The 15,548-nt window shown below is 49.0% G+C and overlaps 1 protein-coding gene across 1 annotated transcript; it reads left to right on the forward strand.

The window, feature by feature from the left end:
- The first annotated feature begins 7,107 nt into the window (after positions 1-7,107).
- Positions 7,108-15,485, forward strand: DDX39A (DExD-box helicase 39A). The gene is made up of 11 exons (XM_054562075.1): positions 7,108-7,249; positions 11,561-11,772; positions 11,898-12,025; positions 12,610-12,702; positions 13,071-13,254; positions 13,941-14,059; positions 14,399-14,530; positions 14,624-14,733; positions 14,836-14,980; positions 15,106-15,253; positions 15,335-15,485. Exons 2-11 carry the CDS (start codon positions 11,565-11,567, stop codon positions 15,349-15,351), a joined length of 1,284 nt encoding a protein of 427 aa, XP_054418050.1. The 5' UTR covers positions 7,108-7,249; positions 11,561-11,564; the 3' UTR covers positions 15,352-15,485.
- Positions 15,486-15,548: the final 63 nt, after the last annotated feature.

Consider the following 15,548-nt stretch of genomic DNA (forward strand, 5'->3'; position numbering starts at 1 on the left):
CAAAGCGCAGAGATCTGTGGGTACCTTGGTGACAGGCGTAAGTGGCTTGCGTCTTACCAGAGACGAGGGCGCGATATTTTCCCTTTCTTTTTCCTCTGCACAACTCTTTGGAGATTTTAACAGACAATACAAGAGGAGGAGGAGGAGAAATTATACCAATCTAGAATACACCCAGTTCTCTCCCCTCCCAAGATCCCCATTGGGTTCAGTCTTCCTCCATTGTCTTATGACCGACCGGTGCTCATCTCTTCCTTTTATGTCTTTGAGCGCCGCCCTCGACCTCATAGTCTGTTTTCCCCCTAACAGGCCAAGGGTGTCAGCGAACAGCGATGTTAACTCCAGTCCCTTTTCTGCTTAGATACTTTTATGGCTCCCACCTTTTCAGAGTAAAAGCCAAAGTTCTAACCACAGCCCACAAGGCCCTGCACTATCTGTCCCCTTCACCTTCCCTCTCCCCTTCCTCCCACCTCCCACTTGCTCACTCCAAGAGATCACGTTGGCTGTTCCTCAAATATTTATCGACTCAATGAAAGAACCCTTTGAGCTAATTCTTTTGCTCCAGACAGACAGATGAGGAAACTGAGGCTCAGAGAGATGCCCCTCACCCAAATAATGGAGCCAGTATGTTTATGGCCCTTGCCCTGAGTGACAGGGTGTTTTCCTCTCATTCTCCAACCCACCCATTTTATAAATGGGGAGTGTGTGGCAGAGTAAGGCTCCAAACCTGCCCAGGGATTGGGCCACCCTGACTAGGGATGCGCCTGCTGCTGCATGCCAGGTTCCCTCCCCGGATGGAGCTGGGGAAACCTGCCAAATTTTCACTCCAACTCTGGCATTTGTTTACTAAGTGATTATTTATCGATGTTCGCCCAGGACTGGTGACACTGGAAACAGAGTCGCACTCCAGGCTTGAAACTCAAAGACCAAGAACTAATTGTACAATTTCAACCAAATATGACAACTGCAGGTGCTCTGGCCACTCTCCAATCCTCTGTGAAACCTTGGAAGCCTAAATCGCACCACACCCTCACCTCTCTGCTGGAAAACCTGTTCACAGGTCTCTGGAGCTCTTAGGAAAAAGTTCCCGCCCCTCGTTTGGTCTGCAAGTTGATCCTATCAGGCCTCTGCCCATCTGTCCAACCACACCCACCTTCACACCCCTCATCCCTACTGAGCAACATGCCTTCTCTCCATTCAAATGTTCTCACCTTACTTCCAACCTCAGGGCCTTTGCAAACATTCCCTGGTCTGGAATGTCCTTCCATCACATGTCCCCAAGGCTGGCCTCTTTTGATCATTTAGGTCTCTGTTTACATGTCACCTCCTCTGAGAGACCTTCCCAGAGTACCTCCATGCCCTGTCATATCTGGCCCATGGCCTTGTTTATTTATTTTAAATGTCACTCCTTTCTGAAATTGTTCACTGTCTGACCTGTGCTCGCTCAGTCTTTGTGGAGTGACTGACTGAGTGGACGCAGCGTGAGGAGAAAGGCATTCCAGGCCTATGGAGGCTTTGAGGAAGCAGTCACCCTGCTGTGGAGAAGGCAGAAAAGCTGGCACTGAAGTTGAGTTATGAAAGACAAATTAGGAATTTGCAAAGTAGATAAAAAAGGAAGAGGGTATCTGGTAGAAGGAAGGGCAGGAGCAAAGGACTAGAGGTGGGTGAAGGAGAACCAGATGTGTCCTGATTCCTCTGCCCTCGTCTCCCTTCACTCATTCTGCCTTGGCTCACAGCCTCTGCACTGCTCCTCAAACATACCTTTTCCCACCGCAGGGCCTTTGCACTGCCTGTTCCCTCTGTTTGCAATGCTTCTCCTTCTCATCTTGGCATTCTCTCTTCCTTACTTCACTTTCACTTTGCTCACTTTCTTAGAGAAGTCTTCCCTGATTACATCTCCACCTGAAACAAGCCCCATCCCCTCCCTACCAAGCCTCACAGCATTTGATTTTTTTTCTTCCTTGCAACTTTAAATAAATTCGATGCTACTCTTTTCTTTCTAGTCTGTCTTGACCAGGAAGATGTCAGCTCCCCCAAGATAGAAATCCTTGTCTGTCTTGTTCACTGCTGGGTTCCTGATTCCTAGAACAGGGAGTAGCACACGCACACAGGCTCAATAAGTAGCTGTTGGATGTACAGATGGATGAACAAATAGCGCATCTTAAGGGACATGGCTCAGGTTCGTAGTGCTGATGAAACGGGAGTGGGGGCAGGCTCCAGATGGTGCAGATGATGGGGGTGGTGTTCAGATTTGATCCTGAGAACTATGGGAGCCAGATAGATTCTTACCAGGGGAGAAACTGAATAAGAATCGTTTCTCTAAAGATAAAGCGCGTGCCCTGGCCAGTGTGGCTCAGTGGGTTGAGTGTTGGCCTGCAAACCGAGAGATCACCGGTTTGAGTCCCAGGCAGGGCACATGCCTTGGTTGCAGGCCAGGTCCCCAGTTGGGGCCCAGCGAGAGGCAAATGAATCTCTAGCACATTGATGTTTGTCTCTGTCTCTTTCTCCCTTCTCCCTCCTTTCCCCTCTCTCTAAAAAAAAGAAAAAAAAAGTAAAATAAAAAACCTTTAAAGATAATGCTCTTTGCTAACCAATCTCCACCAGTACAGGCCAGAGAAAGAAACAGAAGCAGACTTACATACTGCAGAAGAACTCCATAAATGTGTGAAGAAGGCTAAGGTCAGAAACAACGCCTTGAGGGGGAATAAAAAAGCAAGTAGAAAAAAAATGATAGGATTTGATATTGTTGATGTCCATTATTAAAAAATCAGAAAGTGAAACTATGTATCAAGTTTGTGTATGTGTATGGAGTGGTATGCTTGCAGTGTGCCTTGCAGACTGACTGAGGGGGGTTAAGCTACCTGGGTTCAAATCCTGGCACCATCACACACTAAGGGTGAGATCCAGAACAAGTTACTTCACTGCTCTGTGGCTCAGTTACTTCATCTGTAATAGGGGATGATAATAGCAGTGCCTACCTCAGAAGGTTGCAGGGAAGCTTAAGGGAATTGATTCTTGTTGAGCACAGAACAGGGGTGTGATCATTGTTCAATCTCATTTTTATTGAGGATGTTGTTTCTGCAATGGGGGAGGGAAATAGAGTTGGGGAGGTGAACATTAACTATAATGTGTTGTCTTTTATTTTTAAGTATCAATTATTTTGATTGAGGTACAATTTATGATAAAGAACACAGATCTTTTGGCGCACAGCTCTGTGAATTCTTAATCTGGATATGTACACAGCCACCCCTGTGGCCACTATACCATCTACTCCCTTGATGCATAAATTTTACTTGTGTGCTTTCCTAGGCAACCTTGTCCTGTAGATTCTATTATCATAGATTAATTTTGCCTCTTCTTGAACTTCATACTGCATGGAATCATTTTATGATTTTTTTTAATACTGGGTTCTTTTAAGATTTTATTTTTATTTATTTTTAGAGAGAGGGGAAGGGAGGAAGAGGGAGAGAAACATCAATGTGCAAAAGAAACATTGATTGGTCTCCTCTCACATGCCCCGAACTGGGGACCTGGCCCAAAACCCAGGTAAGTGCCCTGACCCAGCCACCTTTCGGCCTGCAGGATTATGCCCAACCTACTGAGCCACACCAGTCAGGGCTCATTTTATGTTATTTTTATGTCTGGATTTTTAATGTCCGGGATTATTTCAACATGTTTTGCTTTGTTTCTACTGAAATAAAATTCACACACCATATAATTCACTCTTTTTAAGTATGCAGTATAGTGATTTTTAGTATATTAACAATGAATACAATGTTTTTGACATTCACCCATAATGTAATGTGTATCAAAATAGCTCGTTCTTTTTAATTTCTAGTGTCACCCATGGTGTCGATGGACTGCAATTTCTTTCTTCATTCACTTGTTGATGGACGTTTTGGGTTGTTTGCAGTTTGGGCCTATTATGCATAAAGAATATTCATTTCTCGTTATCTTTTTTGTAGGCAAAAAGATCTCTGTCTAGGAGGATTGTGTAATCATGAGGTAGGTGCTTGTTTAACCCCATGGGCCTCATCTAGGGTGATTTTGTCCCTTCCCCCAGGGGGAACATCAGCAATGTCTGGAGATATATTTGGTTGTCACCACTGGGGGTGAGGTAGTTGCTACCAGCATCTACTGGTCAGCCAGGGACACTGCTGAACGCCCTGCAGTGGGACAGCCCCCACTGTAAAGAATGATCAGGCCCAAATAGCAGGAGAGCTGAGGCTGAGAAACCTGGTTAACCTTATTACAAACTGCCGAATCATTTTCCAAAGTGACTTTCTTGTTTTACATGTCCACCTGAGCTTGTCCAGCCCCTGGTACTGTCAGTCTTTTTCTTTTTAGCCATTTTGGAAGGGTGGGTTTTAAATATTTTATATCTTAAAATAATTTTTAATTGAGTTACATCAATATGAAAGGTGTTAATGTTTATTAACCTTGGGTGGTTGGGTGGTTGGGTATACTTTAGGAGGCTCTGATCTTTTCTTTTTCTGTATTTAAAGTTAGGGGGAGGGTTATTTGTTTGTTTTTTGAATAGTAGAACCTCTCCCTGGCTGCATGGATGTGGGGGTGCTGGAGAGTTTTCCTGTTTTCACAGACTTCTCAACTGGACTCGACCAGCTTCAGCAGCCTCCTCCACAAGTCATCTCGGATGGTCTAATTACTCCCAAGCTTGCCTCCCACCTGCTTTCCTGGGACACCTTCTCTTTCCCCAGGAGAATGGTCTTCTCCAGACTTGGGTCTCTGTCTCTGTCTTCAGAGGATGTTGGCCAAGTCTAATGGAGCAAGATGGCTTAGGCATGAATCCCTGGCAGCTGTGTGACCGTGGGCCTGGGGTTAACCCTCTCTGGACTTCAGGTCGCCCACCTGACAATGAATATGCTAAAGCATGCACCTCTTTTTAGGGTGGGAATTCAATCTGTGTATGTAGGTATGTATGTATTATTGATTTTAGAGCTAGAGAAGCATTTATTTGTTGTTTTGCTTATTTATGCATTTATTGGTTGATTCCTGTATGTGCCCTGATAAGAATTGAACCCCCAACCAAGACCTATCAGGATGACATTTTAATCAACCGAGCTACCTCAGCAGGGCAATCTGTGTATATATTTAGATTCCTGAGGACAAGACTGAGCACTAGCACGGGACCTAGGGTAAAGAGAGTGAGGCAATTGCCTCAGATACAGAATTTAAGGGGGTGCCAGAAAACTCAAGATACACAATGTTTTAATGTAATAATTTTTTAAAAATTAATGCAAAAAGTCCAAATAAAGACAGGATCAGTAATCTTGATCTTTTTCTTTTCCCTCAAGCATCAACATGGCTTGGTGTCATGAAGCGTTGTTACTGGTTCCTGTCTTTACTTAAAATTTTGATATTTTGTTTATCATAGATTTAAAGCATTAGTTTTGATTGAAAAATAGTGCATTCAAATATTATTTACTGTGATGACTGAAAAAACATTATTTGTTTTTTGTTTTGTTTTTGGTGCCCTCTTAAATTTTGTGTGCCTCACCCTCATCCTGGCCCTGCTGGGCACACAGGAGGTGCTGTGTGTTACGGTGTAATTACATGAATTATGTACAATATCTACCTTACAACATGTAAGCCTCCCTCTGGAACGACTAATTTCTCTTCATTGGGCGTTTTGGCTAAAACTGTACCTCTAGTAGTGACTATAGCTTTTATTCGTTGTCTAGAACATAGACCCCAAGATAGCCTACACTAACTGAAATTGGAATGCTAGAACTTTCTTGAAAAACGGTGGTAAAAGGGTTGACTGTGTCAGGGGCTCAGGGAGCCTGGAATTCTAGAGCAGGCTTCTCTCATTCCTCCTCCCCAAATCCCCAAATCAAAATACAGGTGAGAAAAGACCGACTCTACCAGGTGTGGGCAAGGACTAATAGTAACTGCAACTTTCACAGGATGTTAGTGGGAATGTGAAGTGGAACTACCCGTTAGGAAAACTCAGGATCCACTCGAAACTAATACAAAATAATATTAAATATAAACTGTACCAAGAAATGGGGTGGAAACCCAACTCAGGATCTACTAAAGGTACACACATGACCTAGGGCCCACCATTCCACTTCCAGGTATTTACCATGGAGAAGTGAACTTAAGTTCACAGAAATACAAGCTTTATCATAGTGGCTGAACACCGGAAAGGAAACAAATATCCTTCAATAAGTGAATGGAAAGTTTATATCGACTGTATTGTGGCATAACTACACAGTGGAATACTGTGCAGCAATTGAAAAGAATGAAGTATTGATATGCGCAGCAACATGGGCAACATTTTGTTGAACAAAAGCAGCCAGACACAAAAGAAAATGTATTGAATGATTCCATTTATATGAAATTCGAGGACGACAAAACTATAGTGATCGAAATCCACATAGCGGTTGCCTGGTAGAGGTGAGGGGGAGAGTCGGGTGGTAAGGGGTGTGGTTGACCTGAGAGGGGCACAAAGGGACTTGTTGGAAACGTTCCATAGCCTCACTTGGCAAGTCACTTGGGTGACAATTTGTTCCCTTTACAATAAACTTTACCTCGGCGAAGTACTATGGGAAAACATCTTAATTTTGGTTTCGTGGCCTGAACTTGCGTGGTCACTAGCACAGCGTCCGACTCGAGCCATGACTCGCAGCAAACAGGAACTGATGGTATGACCACTTCTCTTACTCCGGCGCACTCAGGAGTCCCTTCCCCAACGGAGACGCAAAATGTCCTCTCCACTGGCGTCATTCCAAGCTCCCAATCTTCCTCAGAGCTTCCCCCTGAAGGACCAAGGGGTCGCAATTAACGCCACCACAAAAGCCCTAAATTCCGTGCGCCGCGTGGAGAGTGTATTTCATAGCAGTGACAACTGGCTACAGGTCAATCGTCCAGTACCGGCTTCGACTGCCAGTATCAAATATGGCGGCACCCGTCGCGTGACAAACCATGATCACGTGACAGTACGCAAACTTACGCAGGCCCAGCCCCGGGCGCCTATTTTTAGATTGACCAATGAACTCCAGGCGGCAGGCACGCCCTCTTTCGTCTCTCCACTAATAGTATCGCGACGCCTTCAGCAGAATCCAATCATTGTTTCCTCCCCTCTTGACTGAGAAGTCAGCGGTCCAGTGAGCAGACCCTTAGTCGGACTGAGGAGGCAGGAAGCACTATAACTCGTGCTGGGGCGCGGGACCGGTAACCGGGTTTGGTCGGCTCTTCTCTGGGCACGCGGAGGCGAACGGGAAACCAGGTAAGGGGGAGGTCGGGGGCGCGGGGCCTTGGTGCGGGGACGTTGGGCCTGCGGGAGAGCGGGAGAGGGGAGGCGCCGGGGGTTAAGGGGAGAAGGAATAGGGGGTGCGAGACAAGGGCGGGCGGGGCGGTTGGGGCGCTTGCGCGCGCGCGGCTGCGACCGTTGGGCGCTGGGGAGCATGCGCCTGGGGCTGGACGGCAGTTGGCGCGCGGGACTCCGGGCCCGTTTCCGGGAGATGCTGTCATGGCGCCCCATGGGGCAAGTCCGACTTTGGGCGAGAACCTACCTGTCCGAGGAAATCTCGAGACGTTTCGAGACTGTTCGGGGAGATGTTCGGAGGGCGACGCCGGAGTCTGTAGATGTGACGGGCTTCTCCGTGCCCGAGGGACTTACCCCGTTTCATTCGGCTCAGTTTTTGGTCCGCGTTTAGGGGGAGTTAGTGGTTCCAGAGATTTAGGGCAAAAAACATGCCTTAGGGGATAAACAGCGAAGTGGATATTCTTCATGGAATTTTAAGGTGAAAGAGTACACGTGCATATCTTAGTTGTCACTTGTGGTGTCAATTTCCAAGTTTATCCGCTCCTAGGGCCTCAGCAGTCTGTCACTGGCCCTGGGCGGGACAAATCTCGCCAAGTTATCTCCTGATCTCATTAGTTCTGAGGTTTAGATCCTGGCTAGCCACTTCTGGAAAACTTTACTCCCCAAACTCAGTGTGTTCCCAAATCTATCTACCCAGCAAAACGATTTTGTTTGGCCTCTTCATTTATTTTAAATACCATCTCCTCTTGTTCAGCTAGGTTTAAACCTAGCGTACCATACACTCGCGCTCTATGCCCACAGATCTTCCAGGGCATTGGTCCCACCTTGTAGAGTGTTCCAGTCTCTTCTCTACCTAACATGGTCCGTACCTCGCTTGATCCTCTTTCCTTTTTTTTTTTTTTTTTTAAAATCCTCTTTCCTTGGTGACTGATCTTCCCTGATACCAGTCTCATTCCCCATTCCAACTCCTAGTAACTTGCTCTTGGGCAAATGAAGGGCAGGCACTGATTGAGTCACTCAAATCTAAACCTAATCTAAGATTCCCTAGTACAAACACTCTGGACCTGACCAGCTCCTCCACCTTTGTCTTCTGCTTCTGTGTCAACCAGCCAGCCCTGCTCTTCATTCCCTAAAAGGATTTGGCGCTTTTGGGACTGACCCATTTCTTTCTCCTGTTCTGCCAACTGCCTGGGAAATGACTTCTTGTCTTTGCCAGTTGGAATCCTTAGGGCTTGTATCAGATGATCTCTTTCAAGAATCAGAAAAGAATACCTGCTCACTTTAGCCTCGAAACTCTGCCTTGAGGCCTTGATTCTAGTTTCATTTACTCACCATTGCTGTTGAGTGCTTGCCTGCTGTATGCCAGGTCCTCTTTTAGGCTCTTGCCTGGGGGGTGGCGTGACTTGAGGGGTGCTTTAGATTGGGGGCAGCAGGAAATGCCTTTCTAGAGCAGCATGCCTGAAGGAAATGGAAGAATTCGTGATCTTTCCGGGTGGCAGGAGCAAGGTGTGCAAGGGTGCTGGGGCGTTTTGGTGGCTCATCAGTTGAGGCCAGTGAGGGAGGGCAATGGGAGAGACGAAGTCTGACCATAGAGGGGATCAGGTTGTATAGGACATGGTAGGATGATGAGAGCCCTTGAGTTTTATTCTGAGCACATTGGGAGACTGTGGAGGGGTTTTGAACACGAGTGACATTCTCTGACTTAGCTTCTGTAGGTTACTGGCTGCTGTGGAGAGAGTGGGTGAAGGGTCATGGAGGATGGGAAACAGGGAGGCCAGTGAGAGGGCTATTCGCATAATCCAGGCAAGAGATGATGGTGCCCAGATTCCTATCACCTCACAATGAATGAACTTGTACTGTGTTCCATGCAATGGAATATTCAGCCATGAAAAGGAATGGAGTACTTATACATGTTACAGCACGGATAAATCTTGAAAGTATGCTGCATGAAAGAAGCCAGACACAAAGGACCACATATTATATAATTTTACTATATTAAATGTCCAAAATAGGTGTATTTATAGAAAAGAAAGTAGATAAGCTGTTGCCAGTGGGTTTGGGAAGATGTGATGATAACTAAAGGGTAGTTTGACGTGGTGAGATGTTCTAGAATTGACTGTGGTGATGATTGTATATATCTATGATTATGCTAAAAACCATTGTTCTGTACACTTTAAATGGTGTAGCATGTGAATATTTTAATAAACTGTTCTAACTTAAAAAATAAAGAGCACCCTGGCTAGTGTGGCTCAGTGGATTGAGTGCAGGCCTGCAAACTAAAAGGTTGTCAGTTCGATTCCTGGTCAAAGCACGTGCCTGGGTTGCAGGCCAGGCCCCCAGTTGGGTGTGCAAGAGGCAACTGATCAGTGTATCTCACACGTTGGGAAAAGAAAGAGCCTTTTCTTTCTTTCTCCCTTTCCCTCTCTAAATAAGTAAATAAAATCTTTTAAAAAAGAAAAGGAAAGGGTCATGGCCAGGTAGCTCAGTTGGTTAGGGCATCATCCCTATACACCAGGGTTGACAGTTTGATTCTTGCTCAGGGCACATAAACGAATTAACCAGTGAATGCATAAAAATGTGAAACAACGAATCTGTGTTTCTCTTTCTTTCCCCTTCCCCACCTCTTTCTTTCTCCCCCACTTGCCTACTCTCTAAAAGCAATAAGTAAAAAGAGAAGAATGGTAACTGAGCCCTAGCTCATGTGACTCAGTGGATTGAGTGCCGGCCTGAAAACGGAAGGGTTGCTGGTTCAATTCCTAGCATAGGGCTCATGCCTGGGTTGCAGGCCAGGTCCCCTGCAGGGGGTGTGCGAAATGCAACCGTACATTGATGTTTCTCTCCCTCTCTTTCTCCCTCCCTTCCACTCTCTAAAAGTAAATAAATAAAACCTTTTGGAAAAAAAAAAAGGAAAGGTAATTGAGACTTGCAAGGTAGGAGGGGCGGAACTGGCCTGATTCTGGTGGGATTTGTTAACTGATTGCACGGGACAGTGCAAAAGAAAAGACAGAGAGCCATTGAGAGAATGGAATTGCCTTTTCTGAGACGGAGACAGAAATGAAGGGTTTTGCAATGGGCATTTTGAGCTGAACTTCCAAAGGGAAGTATAGATGAGCTGGCTGGTAATCGAATCTGGAGTTGGGGGGAGTGCTTTTAGAGACACAAGTTTGAGAGGACTCAGCACAGAGGTAGCAGAAGCCCTGGGACCAGATGAAGTAGCGGAGAGAATGAGTGACAGGAAGGCCAGAAACTGGGCCTAGAACCCAGGTTCTGTGCCCAGCTCAGGAAGAGGGACTCCTTCAGCACCTCTATCCACTAGTTCGGAGGCTGGGGTGGGGCAGGAGTGACAAAAGAATTGTCACATGTAGAAACCTATAACACCTCTAATACCTCTTGCACCCAGAAGGTGCTCTTTGTGTATTAGACTACACAAAGTAAAGCCAGAAGGTGAGTTAGCTTTGTATTAATTCCGTTTACCATCTTGGCTTCATTTTTATTGGCCCACGCCCAATGGGAGGCCTTTTCATGAGAGCACTTAATTATTCCCCAGTACAGACCACAGAGAGTGAGTGGAGCTGGGGCTGGGCAGACACTGCTCTCTCACAAACTCAGGTCTCTCCAGCATCAGGTGCAGGCTGGGTGGGTTCCCTGGGGATTGATAGGGACAGAGCTTCTTTAAGGTAGGTGGTCTCAGGTGGTTTATTAGATCTGAGACCAGAATGCTGAGAAAGGCGTTTGTGCAAAGAGCCGGAAGCAGTTCATTCTGCTGGCATCAGTGAGCTATAAAAGCTTGGGGTAGGAGCTTGATGAGTCTGAGCATCCAAGCAAGGCTGGGGATGATTTGAAAGGGATGGTATGGAATGAGGTGGGTAGGGGCCAAGGAGAGGGCTGTGGGGAGGGATTGGAGCAAGTGTGTGTACATGTGGGTGTAGCTGGCCGGGCGTAGGGAGAGCTGAGGTGGCTTGGAGGAGAGTGGTAGAGATGTGGCCACGACAGGCTGAAGCTGGGAGGCGCTGCACAGATGGAGCTGACAGGACTTGCTGCTGGAGTGAATGTGGGCGTGAGGGGAGGAAGGGCCACCAAGTGATGTTCTGTCTCAGCTCTATCAGCTGGGTGGCTTTCTGGGCCAGTCCCTAAGAATGACCCCAGTGCATTGCCCGTTTGGACCTGTGTGAACGGCCCGTAGTTGCTGTGTAGCCTTCTCCCTTGCCTGGTTGTTTTCCTACATGCACCTCAGTGGCTTCTCTGGACCCTCTCCCCCTCCTTTGTTCTCAGCATTATGGCAGAACAGGATGTGGAAAATGAGCTTCTGGATTACGAAGAAGACGAAGAGCCCCAGGCTCCTGCAGAAAGCACCCCAGCACCCCCTAAGAAAGATGTCAAGGGCTCCTACGTTTCCATCCACAGCTCTGGCTTCAGGGACTTTCTGCTGAAGCCTGAGCTCCTGAGGGCCATAGTGGACTGTGGCTTTGAGCATCCGTCTGAGGGTATGCCTCCCCACCATGACCGTCCTCTGACTGCCGTCACTGTGCCTTCCCTCAGCCACCTGATGAGGGGCCCACGCAGAGGGAGCGTCCGGTTTCCAGTCACTCATGCACTCTCTCTCCCTCAGTTCAGCATGAGTGCATTCCCCAAGCCATCCTGGGCATGGACGTCCTGTGCCAGGCCAAGTCTGGAATGGGCAAGACAGCGGTCTTTGTGCTGGCCACTCTGCAGCAGATCGAGCCCGTCAATGGACAGGTGGGTAGGCAACCTCCCTCTGAGGTCGCAGGCACCACACCCGCTCCTGTTAAAAATTCCTGTTCCCACGTTCTTTTTGTGGGCTTTTAAAACGAAGTACAGTACTTAGTTGTAACAAAATTCCCCCAGAAATAATAAGGCAAGAGAAAATGGAAAGTGCCCACAATTTTACCATCCAGAGATATGGCTGTTATTTTGCCGTATATTTTCTAAATTGTCCCTATTTCTGAAGGGGAATTGTACTGCACACAGTTTCGTTACTGCCATTGCTGCTGACAGACCACAGCTGTCTTCTCATGTCACAAAAGTTATTCTACTCTCTTAGGGGATAATTGAGGTGAATTCCAGTGCTTTGTTCTCCTGCTGGGGCAACATCCTTGGGTCGCATGTGGGTACATGAGCTTTTGTTTCCTTAGGGTGAGTGGTGAAGGAGGGAGGTGTAGTGGGAGGTTGTAGTGTGGTTGCAGGCCAGGTACAGAGGCTCAGCATGGGGCCTGTCACTGGCTAGAGAGCAGTAGTGTGGGCTCTGGCCAGGGATGATTTAGGACACTTCCTTGAGTGAGTCATTCCTGCCCACCCCACAGGTGACGGTCCTGGTCATGTGCCACACTCGGGAGCTGGCCTTTCAGATCAGCAAGGAGTATGAGCGCTTCTCCAAGTACATGCCCAGTGTCAAGGTGAGCCTCCTTGGGCCAGGCTGAGCGCCATGTGGTCCTCTGCAGCCTGGCTGGCGTCAGCTCTGGCCCAGCCAGCATTTACCAAACTTGGCTGCAGCAGCTGCCTTTGAGGTTTGCGGTGGTTTATACTCCTTAAAAGTCTAATGAATTATGCATGGCCCCAGAGGCCTGTGCCTGTCTCAGCCCTGGGCTGCTTTTCAGTGGAACGGTGCCCAAACTCTCAGGCCTCTCTAGGCGTGGAGCATTGGGGCCTGCTGTGCGCCCTCGGCCCGAGTTGGCAGGGCCTCGGGCTGGGTGACTGTTGTGGAGTGGAGCAAGAAGCTTCAGCCCTTAGATGGGCAAAAGTGACTTCCTCTACACCTTCATAGGTGTCCGTGTTCTTTGGGGGCCTTTCCATCAAGAAGGACGAAGAGGTGTTGAAGAAGAACTGTCCCCATGTTGTGGTGGGGACTCCAGGACGCATCTTGGCGCTTGTGCGGAACAGGAGCCTCAACTTGAGGAATGTGAAGCACTTTGTGCTAGACGAGTGTGACAAGATGCTGGAACAGCTGGGTGAGTGCCCTTCACTGGGTCTGGGGGTGCTGCCAGAGACCCACCCAGCTGCACCCTCCTCCCCCTGTGCCCCCCCAGACTACAGAGCCAGGTGGGCTCCGACAGACAGACCAAGGGTTTCCCCAGAGTGGGGTCATGTGGGTGGCCAGCACACAGGTAAATGATTTTAGGGCAAATTCTTGTTTTGGCCTAATGTGACGTGCTATTTCTGACTCCAAGCTGAGTGGGACCACAGGGCCCAAATGAGCCACCGTCTGACGCACGCACACGTTAGCCCTAGGCTTGCCGTGGCCTCATCTCCTGCTGGGTTAGTTCTAGGCCCCCTGCCTGCCCTTAGTGAGCCCTGACAGGGCTGGTCAGAGATGGGGCTTGTGTCCTGGGAGGCAGCTGCAGCTCTCACCCCAGCGGCTGTCTCTGCTTCAGGCTCCCCTCCCTGAAGCGTGGCTCGAGGTACGCTGGCACGGCTGCTTCGCTCTGGCAGCGTGTAAGTGGATTGCAGCTCCTCCTGGGCCTGCGCTCACCCTGAGTCCAGCCCCACAGGCACTGGGGACTTGCCCCTCCCTCTACTCCTTGCTCACACTGCCCTCATCTTGGTGCCAGGTTGGGAGGGGCTGGGACTGGCCTGGGGTGGGGGTTGCAGTCTGGTAGGAGCTCACGTCCACCTGTTTCTTGTCCTTCCCACCCAGACATGCGGCGGGACGTGCAGGAGATTTTCCGCCTGACGCCGCATGAGAAGCAGTGCATGATGTTCAGCGCCACCCTGAGCAAGGAGATCCGGCCCGTCTGCAGGAAGTTCATGCAAGATGTGAGTAGGGCAGTGGCCAAGACCTTGGTGCAGCAGCTTTGGCCCTCCCGGGTCCTGGGGCCCAGGCTGACTCTGCTGCACAACACCCACAGCACAATGATGTTGAGAGGCTGTGGAGCCCACCTGCCCTCCTCTGTCTTGTCAGATTGGGAGCTGAGCTTGGTCCAGACCTGAGCCAGACCAGAGCTTAGATCCAGCTTTTGGGAGAGAGATGTTTATTGGGTACAGCACCCTCTCTCGGAAACATCATAGCATGGAGTCACTCCTGGAAGGTTCTGGGCAGGCAGGGTGCCCAGAAGTAAAGCCTTGACCCCCCCCTTCCTGCTCCCCTCTCCTCAGCCTATGGAGGTGTTTGTGGATGACGAGACCAAGCTCACACTGCATGGACTGCAGCAGTACTATGTCAAACTCAAAGACAGTGAAAAGAACCGTAAACTCTTCGACTTGCTGGATGTGCTGGAGTTTAACCAGGTGACGCTGCGGTTGCCTGTTGAGTGGTTCTGGGCCTTTGGGAGGATAGTGCATGGGGACTGTGGCCCTGACTCCAGTGCCTTTCTCTGGCAGGTGGTGATCTTTGTGAAGTCAGTGCAGCGCTGCATGGCTCTGGCCCAGCTGCTCGTGGAGCAGAACTTCCCGGCTATCGCCATCCACAGGGGCATGGCCCAGGAAGAGCGGTGAGTACATGCTGCCGTGAAGGCCCAAGGCAGGACCCTCGGAGGCAGTGCTACCCAGGAACCCGGTACCTGATGGCTGCCTCTTCTTCCTCCTGCGCCCAGCCTGTCGCGCTATCAGCAATTCAAGGACTTCCAGCGGCGGATCCTGGTAGCCACCAATCTGTTTGGTCGAGGGATGGACATTGAGCGAGTCAACATTGTCTTCAATTATGACATGCCTGAGGACTCGGACACCTACCTCCACCGGGTGAGTGGCCCCGCAGAGGTATCACCTCCCTGATGATCCCTTTGCGGTGGGGGATCTGGCCCAGTTTGTCCTCAGACCCCCAGGTTGTGTCTTTGTGGCCAACCTGTGCACCTGTGTCCCTGCAGGTGGCCCGTGCAGGTCGCTTTGGCACCAAAGGCCTAGCTATCACTTTTGTGTCAGATGAGAATGATGCCAAAATCCTCAATGATGTTCAGGACAGGTTTGAAGTGAATGTGGCAGAGCTTCCTGAAGAAATTGATATCTCCACATACAGTAAGTGGCTCTGGCAGGAGGGGTGGGTTGGGGTCCAGGGGCCTCTCCTTTCTCAGTGGCCTCACTGTGTGTGTCTTATAGTTGAGCAGAGCCGGTAACCACGCGCCTGACGTCCTGGAGCCACCCTGCTTCCCACGTGCTGCTTCAAGTCCTCTTTTTAGGCCACAGTAGGCCTTTCTTTTTACTGTTTAAAAGCTGTAGATTTGTGTAAGAATAAAATTTTATTATGAAAGTCTGGCTCCCACCCATCTGTTTCCTACTGATCTCTCCACATTTCACAGACGCAGTGGGTCTG

Source organism: Pteronotus mesoamericanus, unplaced genomic scaffold (assembly GCF_021234165.1).
Source record: "Pteronotus mesoamericanus isolate MK-2021 breed Mesoamerican mustached bat unplaced genomic scaffold, CSHL_Meso_final scaffold_636, whole genome shotgun sequence".
Classification (NCBI taxonomy): domain Eukaryota; kingdom Metazoa; phylum Chordata; class Mammalia; order Chiroptera; family Mormoopidae; genus Pteronotus; species Pteronotus mesoamericanus.